The sequence below is a fragment of the Trachurus japonicus genome, chromosome 13 (assembly GCF_045865225.1).
Source record: "Trachurus japonicus isolate A0001 chromosome 13, Traja_1.0".
In the NCBI taxonomy this organism is placed as follows: domain Eukaryota; kingdom Metazoa; phylum Chordata; class Actinopteri; order Carangiformes; family Carangidae; genus Trachurus; species Trachurus japonicus.
Genome location: NC_140919.1, coordinates 19928655 through 19949722, shown reverse-complemented (window position 1 = coordinate 19949722; position 21068 = coordinate 19928655). Strand labels below are relative to the sequence as shown.

General features: G+C 41.9%; 2 protein-coding genes across 2 annotated transcripts in view; both read right to left on the bottom strand.

The window, feature by feature from the left end:
- The window catches only part of kcnab1a (potassium voltage-gated channel subfamily A regulatory beta subunit 1a), a 101520-nt gene extending 97943 nt beyond the window's left edge, over positions 1 to 3577 (bottom strand). Inside the window, exon 1 of the mRNA XM_085795304.1 lies at positions 3035 to 3577. Coding sequence (XP_085651430.1) covers positions 3035 to 3306 — 272 coding nt within the window. The 5' untranslated portion in view covers positions 3307 to 3577. The remainder of the gene's footprint in view (positions 1 to 3034) is intronic.
- A 7682-nt stretch (positions 3578 to 11259) lies between these two features.
- Positions 11260 to 19352, bottom strand: vmn2r1 (vomeronasal 2, receptor 1). The gene is made up of 14 exons (XM_085794436.1): positions 19129 to 19352; positions 18295 to 18586; positions 17958 to 18200; positions 17671 to 17862; positions 16595 to 16720; positions 16313 to 16497; positions 15447 to 15567; positions 15092 to 15319; positions 14866 to 14989; positions 13857 to 14017; positions 13559 to 13754; positions 12534 to 12784; positions 12241 to 12440; positions 11260 to 11660 (listed from the first exon to the last, which is right to left on the bottom strand). The coding sequence occupies exons 1-14, from the start codon at positions 19350 to 19352 to the stop codon at positions 11339 to 11341; spliced, it is 2865 nt and encodes a 954-aa protein (XP_085650562.1). The 3' UTR covers positions 11260 to 11338.
- Positions 19353 to 21068: the final 1716 nt, after the last annotated feature.

Genomic DNA, 21068 nt, shown 5'->3' with positions numbered 1-21068 from the left:
AGTTCATAGGCATACAAGCTGTTTAGAAAAATTGACAATTTAGTGTCTGTGAAAGTGGGTGCCAAGCTAAAATGCCTCCAAATAGGTAGTGACCAGTGAGGGCAGGAAAAAGAAGCTAAAACCTTCAATGAATCACTGGTGAACGAATGGTTTATGGAGTGATGAAATAAGGTCAAATTGTTTCAGAGGACCCCTCAGCACTATGCATGGCACCAAGAAGGACCTGCATACCTATGGGAAAACATCATCAGTGAAATAGGGTGGGGGGGAAAACTATTACCATGGTATATATGTAGGGTACGTTACAGAATAAAGTCAGGGTGAAGCACCTAGAATAGGATAATGACCCACATCAAAGTACTTTTACTACTTCATACTTCCTGGTGAAGTGGCCTGGCCAGAGCCATGGTCAGAGCCCGACTGAGAAACGGTAAAAAAAAAAAAAAAAAATTAAATGACCCCAGGATCCCAAATATCCCACGAATAAGTCTGAATTGAAACAGTAGGCTACTGTATGAAGAATGGTCCTTGATTCATTGCATTAATTCACATACATTTACCACTGCTAGCTACAAGGTGCAGCATCTCAGACCAAAACAAACCCTGAACAGGCCTCACTTCCGGGCCCCGCCCCACGCTGCAACAACAACCCCCCTCCGCCTCCACTTCCACGAAATTCACGCCCATGATCAGCAAAGGTGTCTCAAAAGCAGCCACTAAACAGAGACGTGCGTAAAATTACATCGTGTACACAAAAGCCAACAAAAACAACACGACCGTTAGCAGCATCGCTAGCTGTGACGCGGCTAGCCAGGCCTTCAGTAGCTAGCTGACCACCAATGACAAAACACGTGTAACATTCAGTAGCCTACATTGTGTAGTCGTGAAGTCACTTACATAAAGTTCCGAGATGAGCTGGGGAGTCTTTTAGCGGATCCTCCACCCTGGTAAAGTCAGACCAGTGTTGGCTCAGGACATCCAGGACTTACGTTATCCACTTATCCAGGAAATTATACGGAGCCGATAAAAACAAAACAAAAAAACTGTAGCCTATATGTTTTTTTTGGTTTTTTTTACGGGCGATAGTTTATGGTAGGTCGTTCCTTTAGTAGAGGAAACCCTGTCAGTTCGCTCACACCTGAGCTCTGATTGCACAGGTGTGTCACTGCGTGCGCCTACGCGCCAACACGCACGCGCTGAGTCAGACGTGATACTGAGGTAGGTTTGACCTCATTCTCTGCTCAGGACGCCATTGCTTCATCATGTAGGCTACTGTATTTATAAGAATTACTGTTGAATGTTAGTAAGGTTGTCACATTAAATTGTTGTGTCTCATTAGCTTTAGCACACTATGTTTGTCTATACTTTATTTTATATAATTGACCAACCAATCCAGAGAGCATAGGCCCACTTTCCTAGGTTCATGCAATAGGCTACCACTTTTATGTTTTATATGTTACACTTGCACTAGCCTATATGTTTCTTTTCTTAAATCCCATACTATTTCAAGACTAGAGTCCCCTCAGGTGACAGGAAAACAAACCCTCAAATGCATGTAGGCTATTCTGTTACGAATTCTCACATGCACAGAGCCAATTAATCATCATCATCACTCAGCACTTTGCAGCTGCCAGACATCTTTGTGAAGGTGAAGGGAGAGTAAAATCACATTCAGTCTGTTTGTGGCAAATTTGAAAGCTCTGGGCAAAATGATCTTGCTGTTTCTGTGAGTTCATACAGTCTGTAACCTCCTGCCAGTGAATTCTCACCAAATAGCAATGAAACAAATGTGGATTATAGAAACCCCTTTTGGATTATGCCGTACTGTGCTGCAACACTCAACCATATAAATGGATCCATAATAATTTGGAAGGCATTTGGTCACCATGCTGTGTCCTTGCTTCCCTGTCACCCTCGTCTCTGGTTCCTGCTCTGCTTTGTTTCTCTAAATTAGAAAGTGAACAGAGCCAAAGCCAACAGGGAGGCTGAAGAATAAAGAGAGAGGGAAGAAGAGAGGAGAGGAGAGGAGATAGGAGGGAAGGAAAAAGACTGCACTGCAGACTAATGTGGAGCTTTAGGCTTGAATGATTGGAATGGGACACAGATGGATTAGGCATTTAGCAACAAGAAAGGAGAGTAGAGCGACGAGAGGGAAGACATGGAGAGGGGGAGGAGGGGGGATAACCCACTACTGAAAATATCCATGTGTGAGAAACAAGAAGAGGAGAGGGAGACAGGGAGAGATGGGGGGAAAAAATAGATTACGACACTTGCTGCACTAATGGTCGCCTATAACTTCCTAAAAGTGGAAACAGTGATGCACGTCACATCCTGAGAAGCCACGTTACTAGTGCTTTCTGTCCATCAATCACACAGACCGGAATCAAAACAGCCTCCATATGTTTTGTCACCATGGTGTTAGAGGATGTCAACACAGTCTAATGTGGCAAGGCAGATGCTGGCTATTAGCATTACGGCCAGATCAGGTGACACAACTCAAAGCCGGAGGTCGTTATGACCAGCGTGACTTCTGTGACACACAGTGCTCACAAATGAAATGATAGGGCTGTGTGTGTGTCGTGGGAGATGGGGAACCACTTGTCACCAAATAGCAGTTATGGTCCGGCCCAAAAATACCTGAATAATCTGTCAGTGTAAATGCACAGATCATGTGTATTCACTGCACGTTGCACACACACCAATTCACTGTTCAAAGTGTGTAGATGTGTAGAGAAGGACAAAGTGTGTTTCTGCATGTGTGCGTGTGTGTGTGTGTGTGTGTGTGTGTGTGTGTGTGTGTGTGTGTATGTGTGCACATGTGAAATGGGTTTGTCCATGAAGTCAAATGATTTTGTGCATCAACAAGCAGCTCGGTGTAACACATTAGGCCTCCAATCTGTTTGCACTGTGTCAAGTGCAGCCTCCCAGTCCTCATGGTGGTTATTTTAGCACTCTGTCTCTCTCTTTCTCTCTCACACACACATGCACGCACACACACACACACACACACACATTCACACAGTGCTCCACTGACCTGTAGGGCATACCAGTCTTACACGCGACTGTTTCCTCTTTGCCCAGTCCAAACATTTTCAGGTACCAGGTGGTCTCCATCTCTCTGATCAGCGCCGCCCTGTGTCGCGGCTGGACCCCCTGCTTCCCAGAGGTGGAGTTGCGCTTTGCATCCTGGGAGTTGCTGCGGTGGGCTTTGGTCCCGCTGAGGGAGGCCACCGACTGCCTGCGGTGCACATGGGATGGCTGGTGCGGCCCGCCGACACCTCCACCGCTGCTCCGGGCGGCTAGCATGGCCCCAGAGGGTGCCCCCTCCCCCTCAAGGGCAGAGTTCAGAGAGCACGGTGAAGAGGAGGAGCTCCGGGGCGTCCAAGTGTGTCCAAGTCCTTCGTCCCTCTTTTATGTAAGATAACCAATCAGTCCAGCTTCAGAGAGTGATGCATGTCACAGGAAAGCTTGTTTTGTCTGACTGTCAGAGTTTTTGACCATATTTGTCAGTTTGTTCTGAGTCCTTTGTCTCCTCTTCCTGTCTGTCTTTCTTTCTGTCTGTCTGTTCAGTGTGCTCCCTGGTCTCTTATAGCCTCATCCAGCCCTGAAACAGGATCCTGGTTTCCTTGTCTCGTCACAGCCTGCCCTGGCCTAAAAGGAGGGAGCATAACATGCCAGGGTGTCGACAATGCATACACACTAACACAATCACATACACAAACACACACACACACACACACACAGCATACATGATAGACAATAGATACGTCCAGGTACTGAAATATATGTAACAAATGATATAAATACAAATACAAACTGCATAAATGTGGCCACATCCACTCCCAAACACGGACACTGACAGAGAAGACTCAGCATTTCAGTGTGAATTCATATCAATAAACACAGTGGGACTTGTTTGAAGCAGAGCTATAAACAATTACTAACACCCACAGCATCTGCACTGGCACATGCAGATTGTTTCTTTTTATCTTCAGGGTTGGTACCAGTGACAGCTCTATATTTATACGTCTCCTGGACCACTTCAGAGTCTTAGGAGCCTTAACACCATTCCTAGTGTCATAAGACTCCAGGCTGGGGAAGGAGGAACGCAAATTTTCACCTTTCCCAGGCCTAACGATGTGGGAACATAGACATTTGACTGCAGTACACATTCAAATATGTGCACACAATATTTGCAGTATTTCAAATTCCAAAACAAGGAAGTTGTGTTTCAGTCACTCACTGCATTGTCTTTTATTAAAAAAAAAAAAAAGTAGCAGCATAGAGAAAGTCATTACGCACTGCTTCTGCTACAGTGCTACATACTGCAGGGGAGTTTAAATCCATACTGACGTGTAAATTCAAATACCAAAGCATTGTGTGAGGTTTTGTGTTTCACTGTGTTTCCATTTGAGTGTGTTTGTCTTCAGCTTGAAGTTCAAAGTTCAAACACAACAAAGAGCCTTCATTGATTCCCAAGTTCTCCTCCAGTAAAACTCCTTGACCACAGCCATGAATAAATGCTGTTTCCTGGCCGAGTGTGCACCAGAGAGAGGGACACAAAACAGCAAAGCAGAGCGTTGCTTAAAAAAGAGGGAGCAAAGTTTTTGAAGTGAAGGTGAGCAGAAGGACCCGGGAGACACACTCACTCAATCATCGTTTGTGTGGTGGAGAGGATCTGCATGCTGATGAGATGTTAATTCATGTCAGGTAGTGCAGTGGGCTTGGGTGGCCCTTTACTCAGCACAAGTTTTGTCAAATGAACACAGGCATTTCAAAGCTATTCTATTATGAGCAAAAGGAGAGGGTGGCTAAAGAGGGGAGGAGGGAGCCAGAGGGAAGAGGAGGAGACGGAGAGAGAAATTGAACCCAGATTGGAGTTCATTTACTATGAAAGCCGGCTAAGTAAAGTGCTAGCCAAACCAAAGGATGAGACTAAGCTTTTGTTGGCCTACATTATAATGTCTGAACATCTTTCTTAATTTAAAGTGAGCAATTAGTGTCAAGCAAATCATAAAGGTCTAATTTCCACATTCCTAATGTTTCACTGCAAAGATGACAGAAATGAACGTGAGAGGAAGAAGATGCTGAAACTCATTGATTTAATATACTCACTGAATTTGTGAAATGGGAAAATCCAAGCAATTTAATATTTAATGATTTAATTCAATAATATAGACAGAGGCTGGGCCAGTTTCCAATCATTCAAACATAACCCTGGTTAACTACTTAGAGCTCATAAATACATATTTGAGTTTTTAAACCCCATGTTTTTAGCATATTTTAGTAACTCGAAAAAGCTTCAGGACAAAGTTGCAACTGCTGACTCAAACTCTGATAACACACGTTAAGGGAATACTAAAAATGTGCTTGTAATGAATTTAATGTAACATACACCCCAACTAATTTAGTTTGTTTGAGCTAAGTCCATTAAGTGGTTTAACAACCACTCATCCTGTGCTTTCTCAGCCATTAAATGGCTTCTTGTGGTCAAGCTGTGTGCTCGGGGATCCCTCTGATCCTCCTGAGCAGATTAGTGTCCTTAGAGGTCAAGTGAATAAATCAGGAGTGTCAGCCTTAAATTATTCAGCTGAGTAATGAGACCCTGATAGCTCACTGGACGTGGCTGAGGGGCATCGGGAGTAAAGGTAAGGGGGGTCAGCGCTGACTGTGCAGTGTGAAGGGATGGAGGACAGACCTTGGAGTTCTGCAGAATAAAGATGTGCCATAATCTTCCAAACCGTCCCATGCTGATAGCTACAGGTGGGGTACGAGGTGACATGACAGTATACGTTGATGAGATTCTCCTGTACCGTTTATATTAATGTAGCTGTCCATATTATGCAAAATAATCTCAGGTTTTACTGGGCAAAGCTTCTTTTGCACCAAACAAGTGAATTAATATTTACATAGTTAATTCACTGAATTAGCTAACAAGGCTATGTTGAGGGCACGTCTCTTCATGCACAATAATATTTAGCACATTTAACACTGTATCACACAGACCTGGGCAAGGAAACTCAGCTGGATGACCTGTGGTCCCTCAAGGTCGCTGCCTGTGGAGTGAATCCACAAGGTATTTGCACCAAGTGAAACCAATCTGATGTCTCTGTTATGTCTTCGTCACTAAGAGGGAAATTCTAGCATGGATTAAATGCGACATTCAAGTACTATCCTGAAACCCTACTGAGACGCAAACTGATACATGGACACACTCTACAGGCCTACACACACACACACACACACACAAAACACACAGGTGTGCATGGTACACACTCTTTTATTCTTTTATTATATGTCTTATCCTGCAATGTGGTTGTGCAAAAAAATGGGAACCCTCCTGTAATATCAATAGGAAAGTGTGTTAAATCTCTATAGAGGCACTTTTTAGTGTCCTCATACCAGAACATAGAAATTAGTTGAAAATAATTAGCATTTTTTCTCATATTTTCACTCATATTTGGATTCAGGGGAGGGCCAGCATTTCATCATCTGTCCAGATCACACGTCATTCATCATGTAAATTGAATGGTTTTAGGTTTATTCTCTTAAAAAACAGATAAGTTGCAGGATGTGTTTATAGAAATTGATTTATAATTAATACAGATGTCTAAGACTTGGCAAGCAAGATTTAAATGAAACGCACACACAAACATACAAGCATACACGCATTGTACAACACAACCACTCAGGTGCCAAAACTATATGGAGCAAGAAGGAACAGCTGCTCCCTCCACTATTAAATTAAGAGGAGCAAACTTGAGCCCCTGTATCGCTCTTTAGTCTCCTTTTTCACACTCTGCCTGTTGTGTTACTGAATGAGGACATTCGTGCAGCCCCTCAGGGAGACATTAGTGGAGTAAGGTGCTGAAGACGTCAGTGAAAATAGGTCAAGACTTTTTAAAATGTAATTTCCTTATTGAAGAAATATAATCTGTGGTAAAGTCCCTCTAACCTTTCACATATTGACACACAAAACAAGTGGGGCATGACAAAAGAAGTAGTGTCAAATATCCAACAATACCCTACATGTGTTCTTTCAACCTCCACATAGTAAAAAAAAGAAAAAAAGAAAGAAAATGTACAGTTATGTAACATTGTGTAGCCTAATTGTATTAATAATGAGCATACAGGATGGTAATGTGAGGACAAATTGTGTTGGGCCTTCGGAGTATTTTCTTTTCATCAGTCTTTACACTAGACATCAAGTGTGTTTGCTTTTAGTGTGGACTTTTGTACAGCAGTAGTTGTAGAGCAGCAGAGTTATAGACTCTTTCCATCTCCTATCGCTTGTTTGAGTCTAGGAATAAAACCTGCAATAAACAAAGTTATAGTAAAAGCATTATGGGTGGCTGTCTGTGGCTCAGGAGGGAGAGTGGGGTGTCCACTGTTTTTCAAATTTTCTAATTAAATGATGTCATTATAGTGGCTTTTTTGGCGAAGATTCTCATCGCATAATATTGTTATGATGATGATGATCTAAGTAACAGTTTATTCATCACTAAGCAGCCTTATGATTCAGACACATACACACTCTCTGTAGCTCGGAGGATCCTTTATGCTCTTTACTCGCTAAGTGGGAGGTATAATCTTCATATGCAGAATAACAACAAAACGTCCACTGGAAACTATTCTTAAGTGAGTGGTCAAAGATGACGACAAGTTCTTGAGGCTGTTTTCTGTTTACAGCTGCTGGCCTGTATCACCAGGTTGGTTGACCTTAGCTGGAGAGCTGTGAGGGGAATAAATAGGTGAAGACGTTTCTTATCATAGGATCCTTATAAGGAGGTGAATCTTCACTCTGTTGTACAAAGAGGAACATGTGTAAATACAATGAAGGTATCAGTATAAAAGAGAGACTGGCCATTCCCTGAGGAAATAGAGGTGTAGAGATTAGAATAAATGTAAATTAGCATGAAGCTGTTCAGCAGACTTCTTATAAAACACACACACACAATAACTTGGAAAATTGGAAACATGCAGGGAGGGAGTATCTCCCCCTGCTTGTCAATGCTAGTGAACACACAGCTGCACACCTTAAGCACTGACACGTCAAAGGAGTGTCATCATTTCTATAAATCATTTCAAGCACACACACACACACACACACACATGCACATACACTTACGTACTGCAGCCCTCAGTAAACACAGCTCAACATAAGCTCATTGGCTCAAGTGGTCTTGAAGCAACACAGGTGTTAAGGGGCTATAAGTTATAAGTTTAGTTTCAAAGGTTAATTTAAATTGTCATCAAAATATGGAGAAATAACAGTTCTGACTGACACGTGTTTTGTGTTTAGACATATCAACTGAAATGAGCATGCTAACTAGATCGAGTCCTGGTGCAAACACAACACGCCTCAATGGGAGCAAAAGTGATAGAGAAAAAAACAAAATAAATATTGGTATTGCCTTCCACCAACAACCATTATAAGTTTGATGCTTAACTTACATTTCTGGTAATGCGAATGGCTAACATGATGAGTGACAGACATACATAGAGTTACATATAGCACCTTTAATCTGCATCAGTATGTGTGAAGGTGCTGATGAGGGACATGTGCGATGTTTCCATTACTGAAGTTCATTTAAAAATAGAAGAAGACATGGTAACATTTTCTGATTTAACGTATGAACATGTGTCATAAAAGAACACATTTTGTTTAGTTGCAGTTAAACTTGCACAGTTAACAGTAAACAAAAATACATTAATGATGAAGATTAACACCAGACATCACTAGGTTAGTACCTGCAAAAAGTCTGTTGACTTTACAAAGTGATGAACTAAAAGTGTTAACTCAAAATAACTCTTGCAGGTTAACATTGTGTGGACAATTGGTCAGACAAATGCAAAGTAAAATGAACACACACACACACACACACACACACATGCAGAGATGCACGTGTGAACATTTTGTCTTGATTTAGCACCAGTGTTCCTGTCCGCTCTCGTCAGCTGACGATAAATTCTAAACACATTCCTCCACTGCTCTGTCACCAGCAGAATTTATGACCATCCACACTGACAGCTTTGATTGGACGCAGTTCACAGCTTCAGAGATTCCTGGAAAGCCACGTGCTCATGAGGGAGCACACGTACACATCTTGTGCACAACTCAAAGACACACAAAGTAGAAAATGGTAGTATGCGCTTACATAATAAGATACACAGATATGTGGCTCAGCCTCCACAACTGATGCAATACATTTTGAGGTGTGTAAAAGTAATAGAGAGTAGGCCTAGGTGACAGAGAGACATAAATGATAAAAAGATGAAAATAAAAGCATGAAATAGTGCGTCAGTGTCTTTTGTAATACAGAGGTTAAACTCTTACAGTAAGAGTGATAAATGAGACAATCAACACACCTGCATACATAATATCATCAGTCTCATCTCTGTTGAGAGTTGAGTACAGTCCTGTTTTTGCTGTAACATTTGCCTCCTCTCATCTCGTCATCTTTTCAGCTAAGTCATCCATCTCCTGGATTTCAGCATAATTAGTTTCTTTCTCACTTAGAAGTAGAAAATCATAGTTTCATGAAGCATCACATTATATATACGTCTCATCACTCTTCTCGAGATTCCTGGTGGTGAACATCCTTTTGCTATTTTGAGTGGTAATGATGAAGTCATCCATCCTGCCATCAACACACTTTCATGTGGGAGCGTCCTACAGTGGATCAGAGTCAGCAGAGCAAAAAAGGGACACGAGGGATGTTGATATCCAGAGGAGCTTCCTGCAGCTCCCTCTGCTGGATCACTGGAGCCAGTTGACAAGTATAGACTGTCTCTTTCAGCCCGAGGGGCCTCAGCTCATTAAAGTGAGTAACAGCAGTTTGACTCTGAGGTCCACCTGTGAATTACAGATAAGATACAGGATGGAACCAGTCTGCTTTAACATGACACTGCAGCTTTTTGAACTCTACAGGCCTCTGAACGGGCTTTGCTAAGCTAATACAATAAAAACAACATTATCATGTAAACCAAAACGGCTTTTCACATAGAAATGTTGCAAATATATGAAATATATTGTGTTACTATACTTAAATATTTATATTATCATTTTGTCTCTGATGGCACCTGTTTATTAAAGCTGCAGTGGTTTTCTTTTTTTATTCAAGCAGTGATTTATCTACACATCAGGCTGATACAGTGTAACAATAGCTTTCTGTAGTAGTAGTTTCTGTTTACCTAAATGCATCTAAGTGAATTCAATTTCAGCCTTGGTTCAGTCTTCAGCAAATCCCTGAGGGAGATACCCGACTCCATCTCTAAAGCAATAAAATGTTAGGCCATGCTCACTTGCTAACTTAAACAAACTCCTTTATTTCCTGTCTTACATTATTGGACAAACTGATTAATCCAGTGTGTCTGACTCTGACCTCAGTAATCACAACAATGGTCAGACACACCTGGATTAATCAGTTTCCAATAATCTAAAACAGGAAATAAAGGAGCTTGTTTAAGTTCAGGAAGTAGTGGAGCTGTGCATAAAGCCTGTTGGTCCTGGTTGTGTGTTTTCATAGTTGAAATCAGATGCCTGCTGCGGCTTGAGACGACATCAATGAGGCTGCAAGAATTGAAAAAAAAGGACATAAAACCACAAGAAGAAGATGCTTAAAACTTTACAGCCGAAGGAAACTGCAGACAGGCGGCCTTCACACTCCACAGTCATTTGATCTATGGCCAATATACAAATCTTTAATAGGCTTTAAAATACATTTATGTAATGTTTTGTCACACAGGTATGGGTGACAAGATTTATCCAAAAAGTACCACAAACACAAACTAAATCCCTGTTGTAGTAAAAAGAAAATAAAAGTCATATCTATTTGAAATTGATTTGCATCCACAAATCTGAGGTAAATGCTGCCTTCATTTTAATTTGACTACCACAACTGAAACAACAGCAGTTTTGACAACAAGAGTCTGAACTCATTAAAACAACTTTAAGCAGAACTTGTGGACGGATCAAAGTCAAAATTGTATTGCTCTCAAAGTATGCAGCTGTTGAAATATGCACACCACTGATTTGATCCTTTTTTTAAGCTGTTTAGTAATGTTTGAGGTAGCAGTTTTACTCCCTCATGGATATTGTCTGTTTAAGTCAACCCTACCTAATGCATGTGAGAATATACTTGACACATTCATCAGTATAAATATAGACATTTTTGTAAATAATATATATTGTCTGTTCATTAAGACCAGAGATAATGAAGTAAAGGTGAAACCTAATAAGCGGGATCAGTTGCTCAGCGAAGCAGAGGCACAGCGGCTATATACATTAATTGCAATTTTCAATTTCAGCTTCAGTTTATTTCTTATCATTTTTCCACTAATCATCAATGGCAGTGGACGCAGTGGACGCATTGACCTCGGTGGCAGTTGTGGCGAGCGAGGCCGAGGTCCCGGTGGAGGTCCCATCTCGGGGTTTGGCTCTGGGCCTCATCATCTCCTCTGTGTTGCGTTCAGGTTTGACCAGGAGAACATAGCACTTGGGCAGGAAGATGCAGGTCAGCAGGCCGAAGCTGGAGGCCAAGATGGCAAAAATCTGGACGGCAACCATGAACTTTCCACGGGTGCTGAGGTAAGCGGGGACGAACGAGATCCACACGATGAAGAAGACGAGCATGCCGAAGGTCATACACTTCGCCTCACTGGAAGATAGATGATGAAACACATGCATGATGTTTCTTAAGTGTTGAAGCTCTTTATACCGAGTCTGACAAAAGAAGGCAGCTCAAAGGTTGGTATAAGACCAAAGGAGGAAAAAAAACTATTATCAAATGCCCTTAAGTTATCGTCTTTAATTACTATACTTCATGCTGATACCATATTTTAAATATTTTAAGGTAACAAGAACCAGCAAATAAGTATTTTATATCTGTAACCTGTCAGTTCTTCATTTCATATTTTAATTAAATTCCTATTAATTTTACACTGTATATTTCGGACTTAATGGACCTATCTCTATGCATTGCAAAGTGATTGTGGTTCATCAAAATTTGATAAAAAGATAGATTAGTAATTCAAAGGTATGAATATTCAGTAGACTAAGTGACAGTGGTACTTCTACTCAGGTTCTTTATAAATCATTTGACCTCAAGGCCATCGAAAGGCCACTTGTCATCACTTGTAATCAGATATTTCTATATGTATTATTGAATCCCAAATAAACAAAAAATGAAATAAATACACTAACTGCTCTGTTTTCCCTGAAACCTGCATGTTTCCTACCTGAAGTGGTCCTCCAGCTTCCGGGCTATGAAAGCAAAGACGAAGGCCAGAAGAGCCAGCAGGATGTCATAGGCAAAGATGCAGCAGATGAAGACCACGGAGCCTTCGTCACACTCAAGGATGATCTTTATATTCTGTGCTGAGGTGTTTTTGACCGGGTGTGGAGGGAGGACGATGAGCCACACTGTGCATGCGATAGCCTGGATGATAAGGTCAGTAAAATCACATTAGAGCGCCAGACATTACAAACACTAAGAGCTCAGAGCAGGAAGATGTACATGTACTGTGTGTACCTGTATTAATGTTGCCACAGCAGCTATCGCCCTCTGGTGGGCACAGGTGAGACTATCAACATCGAGGTTGGGGACGGGGTTTGCGTCATTGTTGTTGTTTGGGTTGGTTATGATGACATCAGGGCTGCCGCTGTTGGCTGCCGCTTCAGCAGCTGCTTCAGCTGCTGCTTTCGCTGCTTTGGCAGCTGCTTTGGCTCGAGCTCGGACGGCCTTCAGAGCCTGGGCTCTCAGCATCAACACCGCAGCCTTACCTGGAGAACAAACACAACAGGATGCTACGGTGCAGACTTTTTAAAAAACATTGTCTCCTGTGTGTGGATCTGAGGGCTTTGTGCACACACATAGAAAACATCACTCCTCTATTTCTGCTGCAGTTATTCATAAGGGAGGCAACAGAGAACCCTCTAACTGACTTTTTATTTCTGCAGGTTTATTGAAAGTGGCCGATCTAATAGATCTTCAGACCTTAAAGCAAAGAACAGGGCATTACCAGAACATTTGCAGAACATGTTCAAGCTGGAGGAAGAGGATAACAGATTAAAGCTTGATTTAAACATACATTTGCAAGGCTACGCTTAAAACAAATGTGTATTTCTGTTGCAGGTGTAAAACTATGGCATTCACACAGCAAGGAACTGAAAAGTTGTACAAGTATATCTCAGTTTAAGAAGTAAGTATGTTTAAAAAGAAAAAATAAGTTCCTACAAAACAGAAGGAGAAAGAGAAAAAGAAGGGGAAAAAAGAAAAGGTAGATAGACGAGCTGTGTCCATTGCTATTTTGTTTTCTTGTTGTTATTATTATATGTTTCATCATCTTTAACTTTTTGAAATAGCGTATAATATTGGTGTTGATACTAAGCCAATGCAATTATAACTATAGAAAGGGGCAGGTACTATAAGTTTTTCTTCACCCTGCTTCTTTTCATTTATGGTGATTATGTGTAGAAGTACGTAAACCATGAATGGAACAAATCGAAATGAAATGAAGAACCACACATATAACCACACAAATGATGTCTACCCACCCATGATAGAGGAGAGGCAGAGAGCGAAGCCCAGAGCCAGGGCCACTTGGCTGGTCATGCAGCTCCAGTTCTGAGGCTCTCCGAGGAAGACGATGGAGCAGAGGAAGGTCACCACCAGCGCAAACAGCAGCGAGAAACTCAACAGAGGATCGTTCACTTTCCCCAGAGGCGTGCCGATGTTCACCATGAACACCACCTGGAATAAGAGGAACACAAACACAGTGAAGCACAACATTTAACAGGATCTGTCGGCATCGCCATGTGGGTACAACATCCTCCCCTCTGTGATCCTCCTCACCCCAACGGCGATGGTAACTAACGCTCCAAAGGCAGAGATGACGATGAGGGTGATCCCCAGTGGTTCCCCAAAGGCCAGGAACTCAATGATTTTAGGCACGCAGGCATCATGAGCGTCATTGGACCAGTCGTCTCCACCGCACAGGATACACTCACGAGCATCTGTCAGAGTGTGCAAGAGAAGGTGATGAGAGAGCCGCAGAGTGAGTGTCCTTAAAAAGTCTTTGAACAGCAACAGCAGATGTTACATGCTGCATCATTTTATGTAACTGACCACTGCTCTCTAAGACACGACAGGATTTATCAGCCCTAAACCCTACAACCTGTTGGATCTAGCACAGTTTCAGTTCTACATGACAGTGAGTAAAAAGTGTAAAGCAGCATTTTCAACCAATGAAGCTAAATTAACACAACTCATTGTGGTAACAGGTTATTTTTCAATAGTGCATTTATAAAAATTTCACAACATTTACTGAGTAAAGTCTGCACAAATACTATCACAGCAGTGTTGGGAAAAAGATACTGTTCCTATATTTTATTATGAGAAGCCATGGATAAGTGCAATATTGGTTATTATGATGATCTTTGTCTTGATATGTGCAGTATCACTTTTATGTAGAATCTTTTTGACCCTTTGTGTTCACTGTACATAATTGTCCTGTTAGTTTTGGTGTCATGTATAATTGTCTTGTTATGTGTAATTATCTTGTATGTTACGTAGGCTAATGTTTTTTTATTATTATTATATATTGTTTAGTTATTTACTTAGATTATTTTATTTTTATTTTATTTTTCGTTTCTATTACTCACTGGATACTTGTATTATGTTATTATTACTGATTCGATGACTAGTAACAGCAACGTATTAATCAGTATATGTACACATGAGAGGGTATGCTTTGTCTTTTATGTTTTTTTTCGTGTGTGTGTGTATATGAGATGGATGAACTGAAGAAAGAAATTTTGAAAAAATAAAAAAAAAGATATCTTATCTTATCTGCAATACTGACTGGTTGTGTTGCTGATCTCTCCATCAGCACATGGGATGCAGTCAAAGCAGCAGACTGGCTCTCCCTGTCTGATCCCCTTCCTGGTGCCAGGCTGACAGTTCTCACTGCACACTGAGCGAGGAGGCTGCAACACACACACACACACAGACTAGGACATATGCACAATCCACCTCACAATATCGTGGAACATGTGGTTAATTGATGTCTTAATCAATGCGCTCCTGACCTCCAGCACTTCATTGTTCCACACTATGGAGCCATTCATTAAGGTCATGCTGTCCTCTGGGGCCGCTGAGGCGTTATAGCGCCCCACAGTGACGTAGGATATCTCCCCGTTACTATTGACCTGCCAGTTAATGATGTCATAGAAGCCGTCCACGTCCCCGTCAGTGAAGTAGACCTCTTCGTTTGTGTTCGGCACATTGAAACGCACATTCTTCAGGTAGTACATCAGCTGAGGAGGAAAGACATGGAGAGTGGAGACAAATCTTTACACACATTCAACTCAGTGTAATGGACAAGGATTACATTTCTGTCTGGTGCTTCCAACAAACACACACACACACAACAGCACAACATACCTGCCATGGCTCAAAGTTGGTGATGTCAGCACAGGTGTTCCCAGTGAACGGTCCCTGTCCATTGACGCAGTGCTCCAGGTTGTGCAAGGCATGTGCCACAGCATACACAGCTTTGTACACACTGTAAGAAAGAAAGACACCTTCATCACCATCATCTTCACTATTATCAACCTTACACCCCAGAGTCTCAACAGAGTAAATTAAATAATATACCTCTTTTTGATGATTTTTGGTTTAAAAAGTCATAGACAGTTGGGCATAGTTGCATTGGAATAAAGATAACCAGGCTTTTGTTGCAGTACTGACTCTTAGTGAAGAATTTGTGGTGATGCCGATGAAGAAGAAGAAGTACCAGAGTCCTGTATGTCTTATGCTGAAGGAGTTTATTTACTTGTACAAGGAGAATAGAAGAGTCGTCAACACAACATGAGTGCGTGAATCCACCTCAATTCTAAGGGTCAAACATTAAAGCTCAGATTCTTATACTAGAAAGGTGGGCCGAGACAGCAAAGGGGAGATGTGTCAACATCCAATTGGCTATAGTGAATAAACATGAAGATAAGGATTCACACCAGCTAAGAAATACAAAGTCTCAACCAGTGACGGAGGGCGTTATCATCTGACTCTACAGCTGTGTCTGTAACCAGCCAGAGAGTGAGATTGAAGACGCCAAAGAGGGACCATGGCCTTGGCATGTTCCTCAGAGAGAAAATAGGGCAGATAACTGATCCCAACAGTAATCTAACAGAAAGTCACCATGACATAGAGGGATTGACCATTAACTACACAAACTATCTATAGGGAAGTGAAATCATTCTCTAACACTGACATTATGCACAGTAGTAGTGTAAATGGTGAGCACTGACCTGTATGTGATCCGTAACTGGGAAACATCAGAGTAGGTGTTGTTGAGCGGAGCCAGAGCCTCGCTACCTGTGCATAGTCCATCAGGAACCGCCCTCACCACCCTGGACAGTGTACCGTTCACCTGCTTAGCCCTTTGTGTGGCCTGTTTCAGAGCTTTATTATAGTCCAGTGTGCAGTTAAACACCTGTCAGACAAAGAAATCACAGCTATCATCATCAGACTCTGGATGTTGAGATGGATCAATAGACTCCCAAAGTTTCCCAGCAGCTTGATAAACACACCGTCTCCCAGAATTCCTCAGTGAGTGCGTCATCATAGGGGTCCAGGTCCAGTAGATGGCGCTGAAGACCAGGGATATCAGCCCTCCTCAACCCGAAGCCCAGGGTCCCACCCAGCACTGAGCTCACCTGGACAAAACCAAGCACATGATCAGACTCTGAAACATCTGGAACATCTGGAACATGTGGGGCAGCTCGGTTTCTGCTGGTTAAGGTCCAGAATACATGAATGGCATGTTAGTAGAGTATAAACCCAGTACCAGAACCCCTTTTTAACTTGGCTTTTAATTGATTTCTTCTTATCCTTCTCATAAACTCCTTTTTAGGAACTTTTAGGATATAGATTTAAGAATTGTATCTTAGTTTTTTTTTATTTAATTTAATTCAGTTTATTTGATAGGGACAATGCAGGTTAACATAGTGACACTTCCACCCGTTACAAACAAGTCAATGTTTAGTCTTTTTATTCTTAATCTTTTTAATGTTGATTTTATCATGTTTTTTAGCTCCAGTGTTTTTCTCACGGGGGGCCCTCCACGCTGGGAGTAGTTTGATCCACCTGTGGGTGGTTTAACATTGTAAAGCACATTGTGTTGCATTTTTATATGTATGAAGGGTGCTATATAAATAAAGTTTGAAGTTTGAAGTAGAGCTCTGAGATCTACTGACTCAGATCAGATAGTGGAGCACAGAGTTCAAACCAGACATGGTGAAGCAGCATTTAGCTGTTATGCAAACTACCAGCAGAACTGAAATCGGCCCCAACTGTAAGCACTTTTAAATCCAGGTTAAAAACATTTCTCTTTTCACGTGCTTATAGCTGAGCTCTTTTTAAGAACTTTAAACTTTATCTATTTTCTTTTCTCTCACTACTTTTTTATTCTTCTTTGCTCTTGCTTTTAACTTTATGTTTAATTTTTTTTTCATTTAGTTTGTTTTTATGCTGTTTTATGCTGTTCTTTTTAAATGTTTTGTCTGTATGTAAAGCACATTGAGTTGCCTTGGTATGAAGTGTGCTATACAAATAAAGATGCCTTGCCTTGCCAAACATCAGTGGTCTTCGCTTGACCGTGACTCACCCCAGGGTGGTTAATGAGAGCAGAGGTGACCCAGGCCTCGCTGGCGATCCAGGTGCGGTTGGTCACATTGTGCTGGAGAAGCTCGGAGATAAGAGGACTGAGATCTACGTCTGATGAGAAGACCACGATGATCTTGGCTGTGGACTCAACCACAGTTTCAACGATACGCTGGATGTCCTCCGGGGAACTCACCTGAGATTTACACAAGGGATACAGGAATAAAATAACAACACGTAATAATGATGGAAATACCAGGTGGGATAGAGAGATATTGATGATGTGATTACCTTTGGCAGGGTCTCAGAGAAAGAGATGCAGACACCAGCTTCCTCCACCTGCTCCCTGAAGTCTTTGATGCCATATTTGCCATAGTCGTCATCTGCTGCTATGGTTCCCACCCAGGTCCAGCCGAAGTGCAGCACCAGCTTGGCCATCGCTGTAGACTGGTGCTTATCGTTGGGGATGGTCCTCAGGAAGGTGGGGAACTGGAACTTACTTTCCAGAGCCGAGCATGATGAGAAATAGCTGACCTGGAGACAACAGGACGAGCACGTCTCATTCTGCTGACACCTCCTTGTCTTTATCTTACCTTCACGTCACTCACCACCACCACCGCTGCCTTACCTGCGGGAAGTGATAAAGCCCCAGTATCCTGGCGGTGGCGATGGACAGGTCTGAGCCCCCAGCCCCCACTAGAGCAGCCAGAGGGGCCCCGCTCCCGCAGCGGTAGTTGGGCACGGCCTCGTCCTGGCCCGTCAGGTAGGTGAGCGTGCCCTCCACGGCCTTGGAGATGGTGAAGCAGGAGTCGTAGATAACGTAGCCCAGGTCGGTGTCGGGCAGCAGGTCGTCCCTCTGGTTTATTTCATTGATGGCAAACAGCATGGTCTGAGTCCAGCGGAAGGTGCGGAAGTTAAACCTGAGGAATATGTCAGCTTCACTTTACTGTCTCTTTTTTTAATTTAAAGCCTCAAACACATTTAGAAGGAAGGAAAAAATAACCCAGATTCACAATCAGTATATGTGTGAAGATATACACTAAAAGACAATTTTAGTCTTTATGTTATTATTTTAAATTACCCACAAGTGGATACCTCACAGACTTGCTGATTACTGTTGCATATCACACTGTAAAGGCCTGTCTCCATAATAATATGGGCTGTGGTAGGTAATTGGCCCCAGAGGTGCTGCCCTGCTATGTCTTGATTTCTGTTGTAAAATCATGAAGTTAAAAGGTCTCAGAGTGCACTGTGAAGTTGAAACACATAAGTAAGTCACTCCAAAAAAAAACGTTTCTCATTTAATTGCTAAAATATTAAATAATTTGACTTTAATAGGACAGGAGATTCATCTTTGACTCATTCAGTTAATTCTCACAGCAGCTTAAGTTAACCAACACACTCATAAGGATGAAGAGTAAAAAAAGGGAAGTGTGAAGAGGTCAAATGAGGCTCAACTCACCCCTCACACCCTGAGGACACCGGCACCCTCGAAGTGTTTCCATCAGTGGAAGCAATCCGCTTGTGAACAGGGAACATCCCGCCGATGACCACCTTCTTCTTCTCCACATCCTTGTAGCCGTTCAGATTGAACTTGGCCTTCAGCTTGCAGGTGGACTCTGCCAAACCAGACCTGTAGAAGGAGAAAAAGACGCATAATCCAAGCAAAAAGCGACCGATTTCCATGCTGCGTTGACGCAGAAAGGAGCCGTGAGAGCTCTCGGTGCGGCGGACGGCGAAGTGTGACAGGTGTCTGGTCTGTTCTCTGGGGAGATGTGCTGCACAGGGTAACCTGAGAACAGATTCAACGGTGCAAGAGTGAAGAGGAGGACACTGGATTAAAGTGCAGCTGAGAGCATATTTATTTGTGTTTAATATGGCGCATAGACAATAAAATCTTTATTACACGTTTAGAATAATTTTAGAAAATACCAAAAACATTGTTATTTAATTAATGGTGAAGAAAATTAATTGTGGTTCCACTGGTTCTGTCACCGGCCAGGAGCACAACCTGGAGCCTCAACCAACACAAATAAAACAAATAAACAAATGGAAAGTATTTCAACATCAAATAAATTCAAAGAAACATCCCATTATTTCACTTCATCTCTGTGTTCTTTCTCTCTCTCTGTCACTTACTGTAAATACCAATCGCTTCATTAGTCTGTAATCAGGTCGACTGCAGGAGACAAACTGCCACAGGCCAGGAGATAATTGGCGGCTGCATGTGCCGACTTGCTCAATTCACACAACATTATGGTGCCGGTTACTGTTCCAAAATCACGTCTCGTCCCCCGAGTGAGTGTCTGCACTGTGTACTGATGGATGATTGAACTTGTCTGCTCTTGTTTCTCAGTCAGTGGGGACAAACACACACCTGAACCTCTGACACACAGAGGGACCTCTGCAGGGTAACCAGGGCCGACTGCACACAAATAGGATCTTAATAAAGTCAAATAACATTATATAACTCTGAATAATATGGCTGTTTATGATGCTTGTATGTCACAGTTATAACATGACATCATAAGTGAAGTTTAAGAACAGGAATCTGAAGGAAAAAGGAAATGCTGATGCTTTCTTGTAGGATATAGTAGCGGATTATAAATTATTCCCATGTGCGTGTGTGAGTGAGTGTGTGATTGAGCCCGTGTGATCTGTCTCAGGCACATGAGAAACACCAGACTGATGCTGATTAGTTCTGCAAGAAATGAATTATGTCACGTAATTTACAAAAATGCTAATTTCACCCAGCCCAGCCCCATGCAGTGACGCTTATAAAGGCTAATGCGGTTAAATGGAAAAAGGGGAGCTGAGCAAGTTTTTTGTTTGTGAAAGTTTTGTATGACAAATACTGAGTTACACTTAATTGAAGAACTGGCTGAGTACTCCTGAGATTGCATTAAACCAAGTGACATAGTTTCAGCCTCCTAATATCTTCATTTATTGAAAACAAAAAGCAACGTAAGAGAAATGGTGTGGTAAGGATATATTTAAAATTGAATGGGTTAACTCCACATCAATTCTGGCCTCAGCTTCAACTTCAAGAGCCCAAAATAATAACACTAATAGCACTAATAACATTAATAACAATAAAATGAAGAATAACAGCAAATAAAATGTATGAACACCATCACAGAAAGTTAAAAAGCCTCTGACCCACTGTCAGATTTATCCAGTTCTCCACAATGTATCAAAGTCAACAAAACTGTAGTTTAGGTTTATTTCTTGGGAAGTGCTTTTGATTTTGTCCTAATCTGCATTTCAAAGCCTTTTCTATTTTATTGGTGAGGTCAGCCTACCTCTGATATTGTGTTTTTCTTGCCAATGTTTTTTGTTAATTAAGTCAAAATGTGCAACTAAATATGACCCAAAAGAGAAACGTAAACTATTTCTTATGAA

What these genes read in the sequence shown, in the direction of transcription:
- vmn2r1 (XM_085794436.1), bottom strand. Translation starts at nt 19,352, where the DNA reads ATGGAAATCGGTCGCTTTTTGCTTGGATTATGCGTCTTTTTCTCCTTC. An exon ending in CTCTCATTAACCACCCTGGG is followed by an intron (nt 16,721 to 17,670) that starts GTGAGTCACGGT and finishes GGTTTTGTCCAG; the next exon opens with GTGAGCTCAGTGCTGGGTGG. An exon ending in CTGCCTCTCCTCTATCATGG is followed by an intron (nt 12,785 to 13,558) that starts GTGGGTAGACAT and finishes TTTGTTCTCCAG; the next exon opens with GTAAGGCTGCGGTGTTGATG.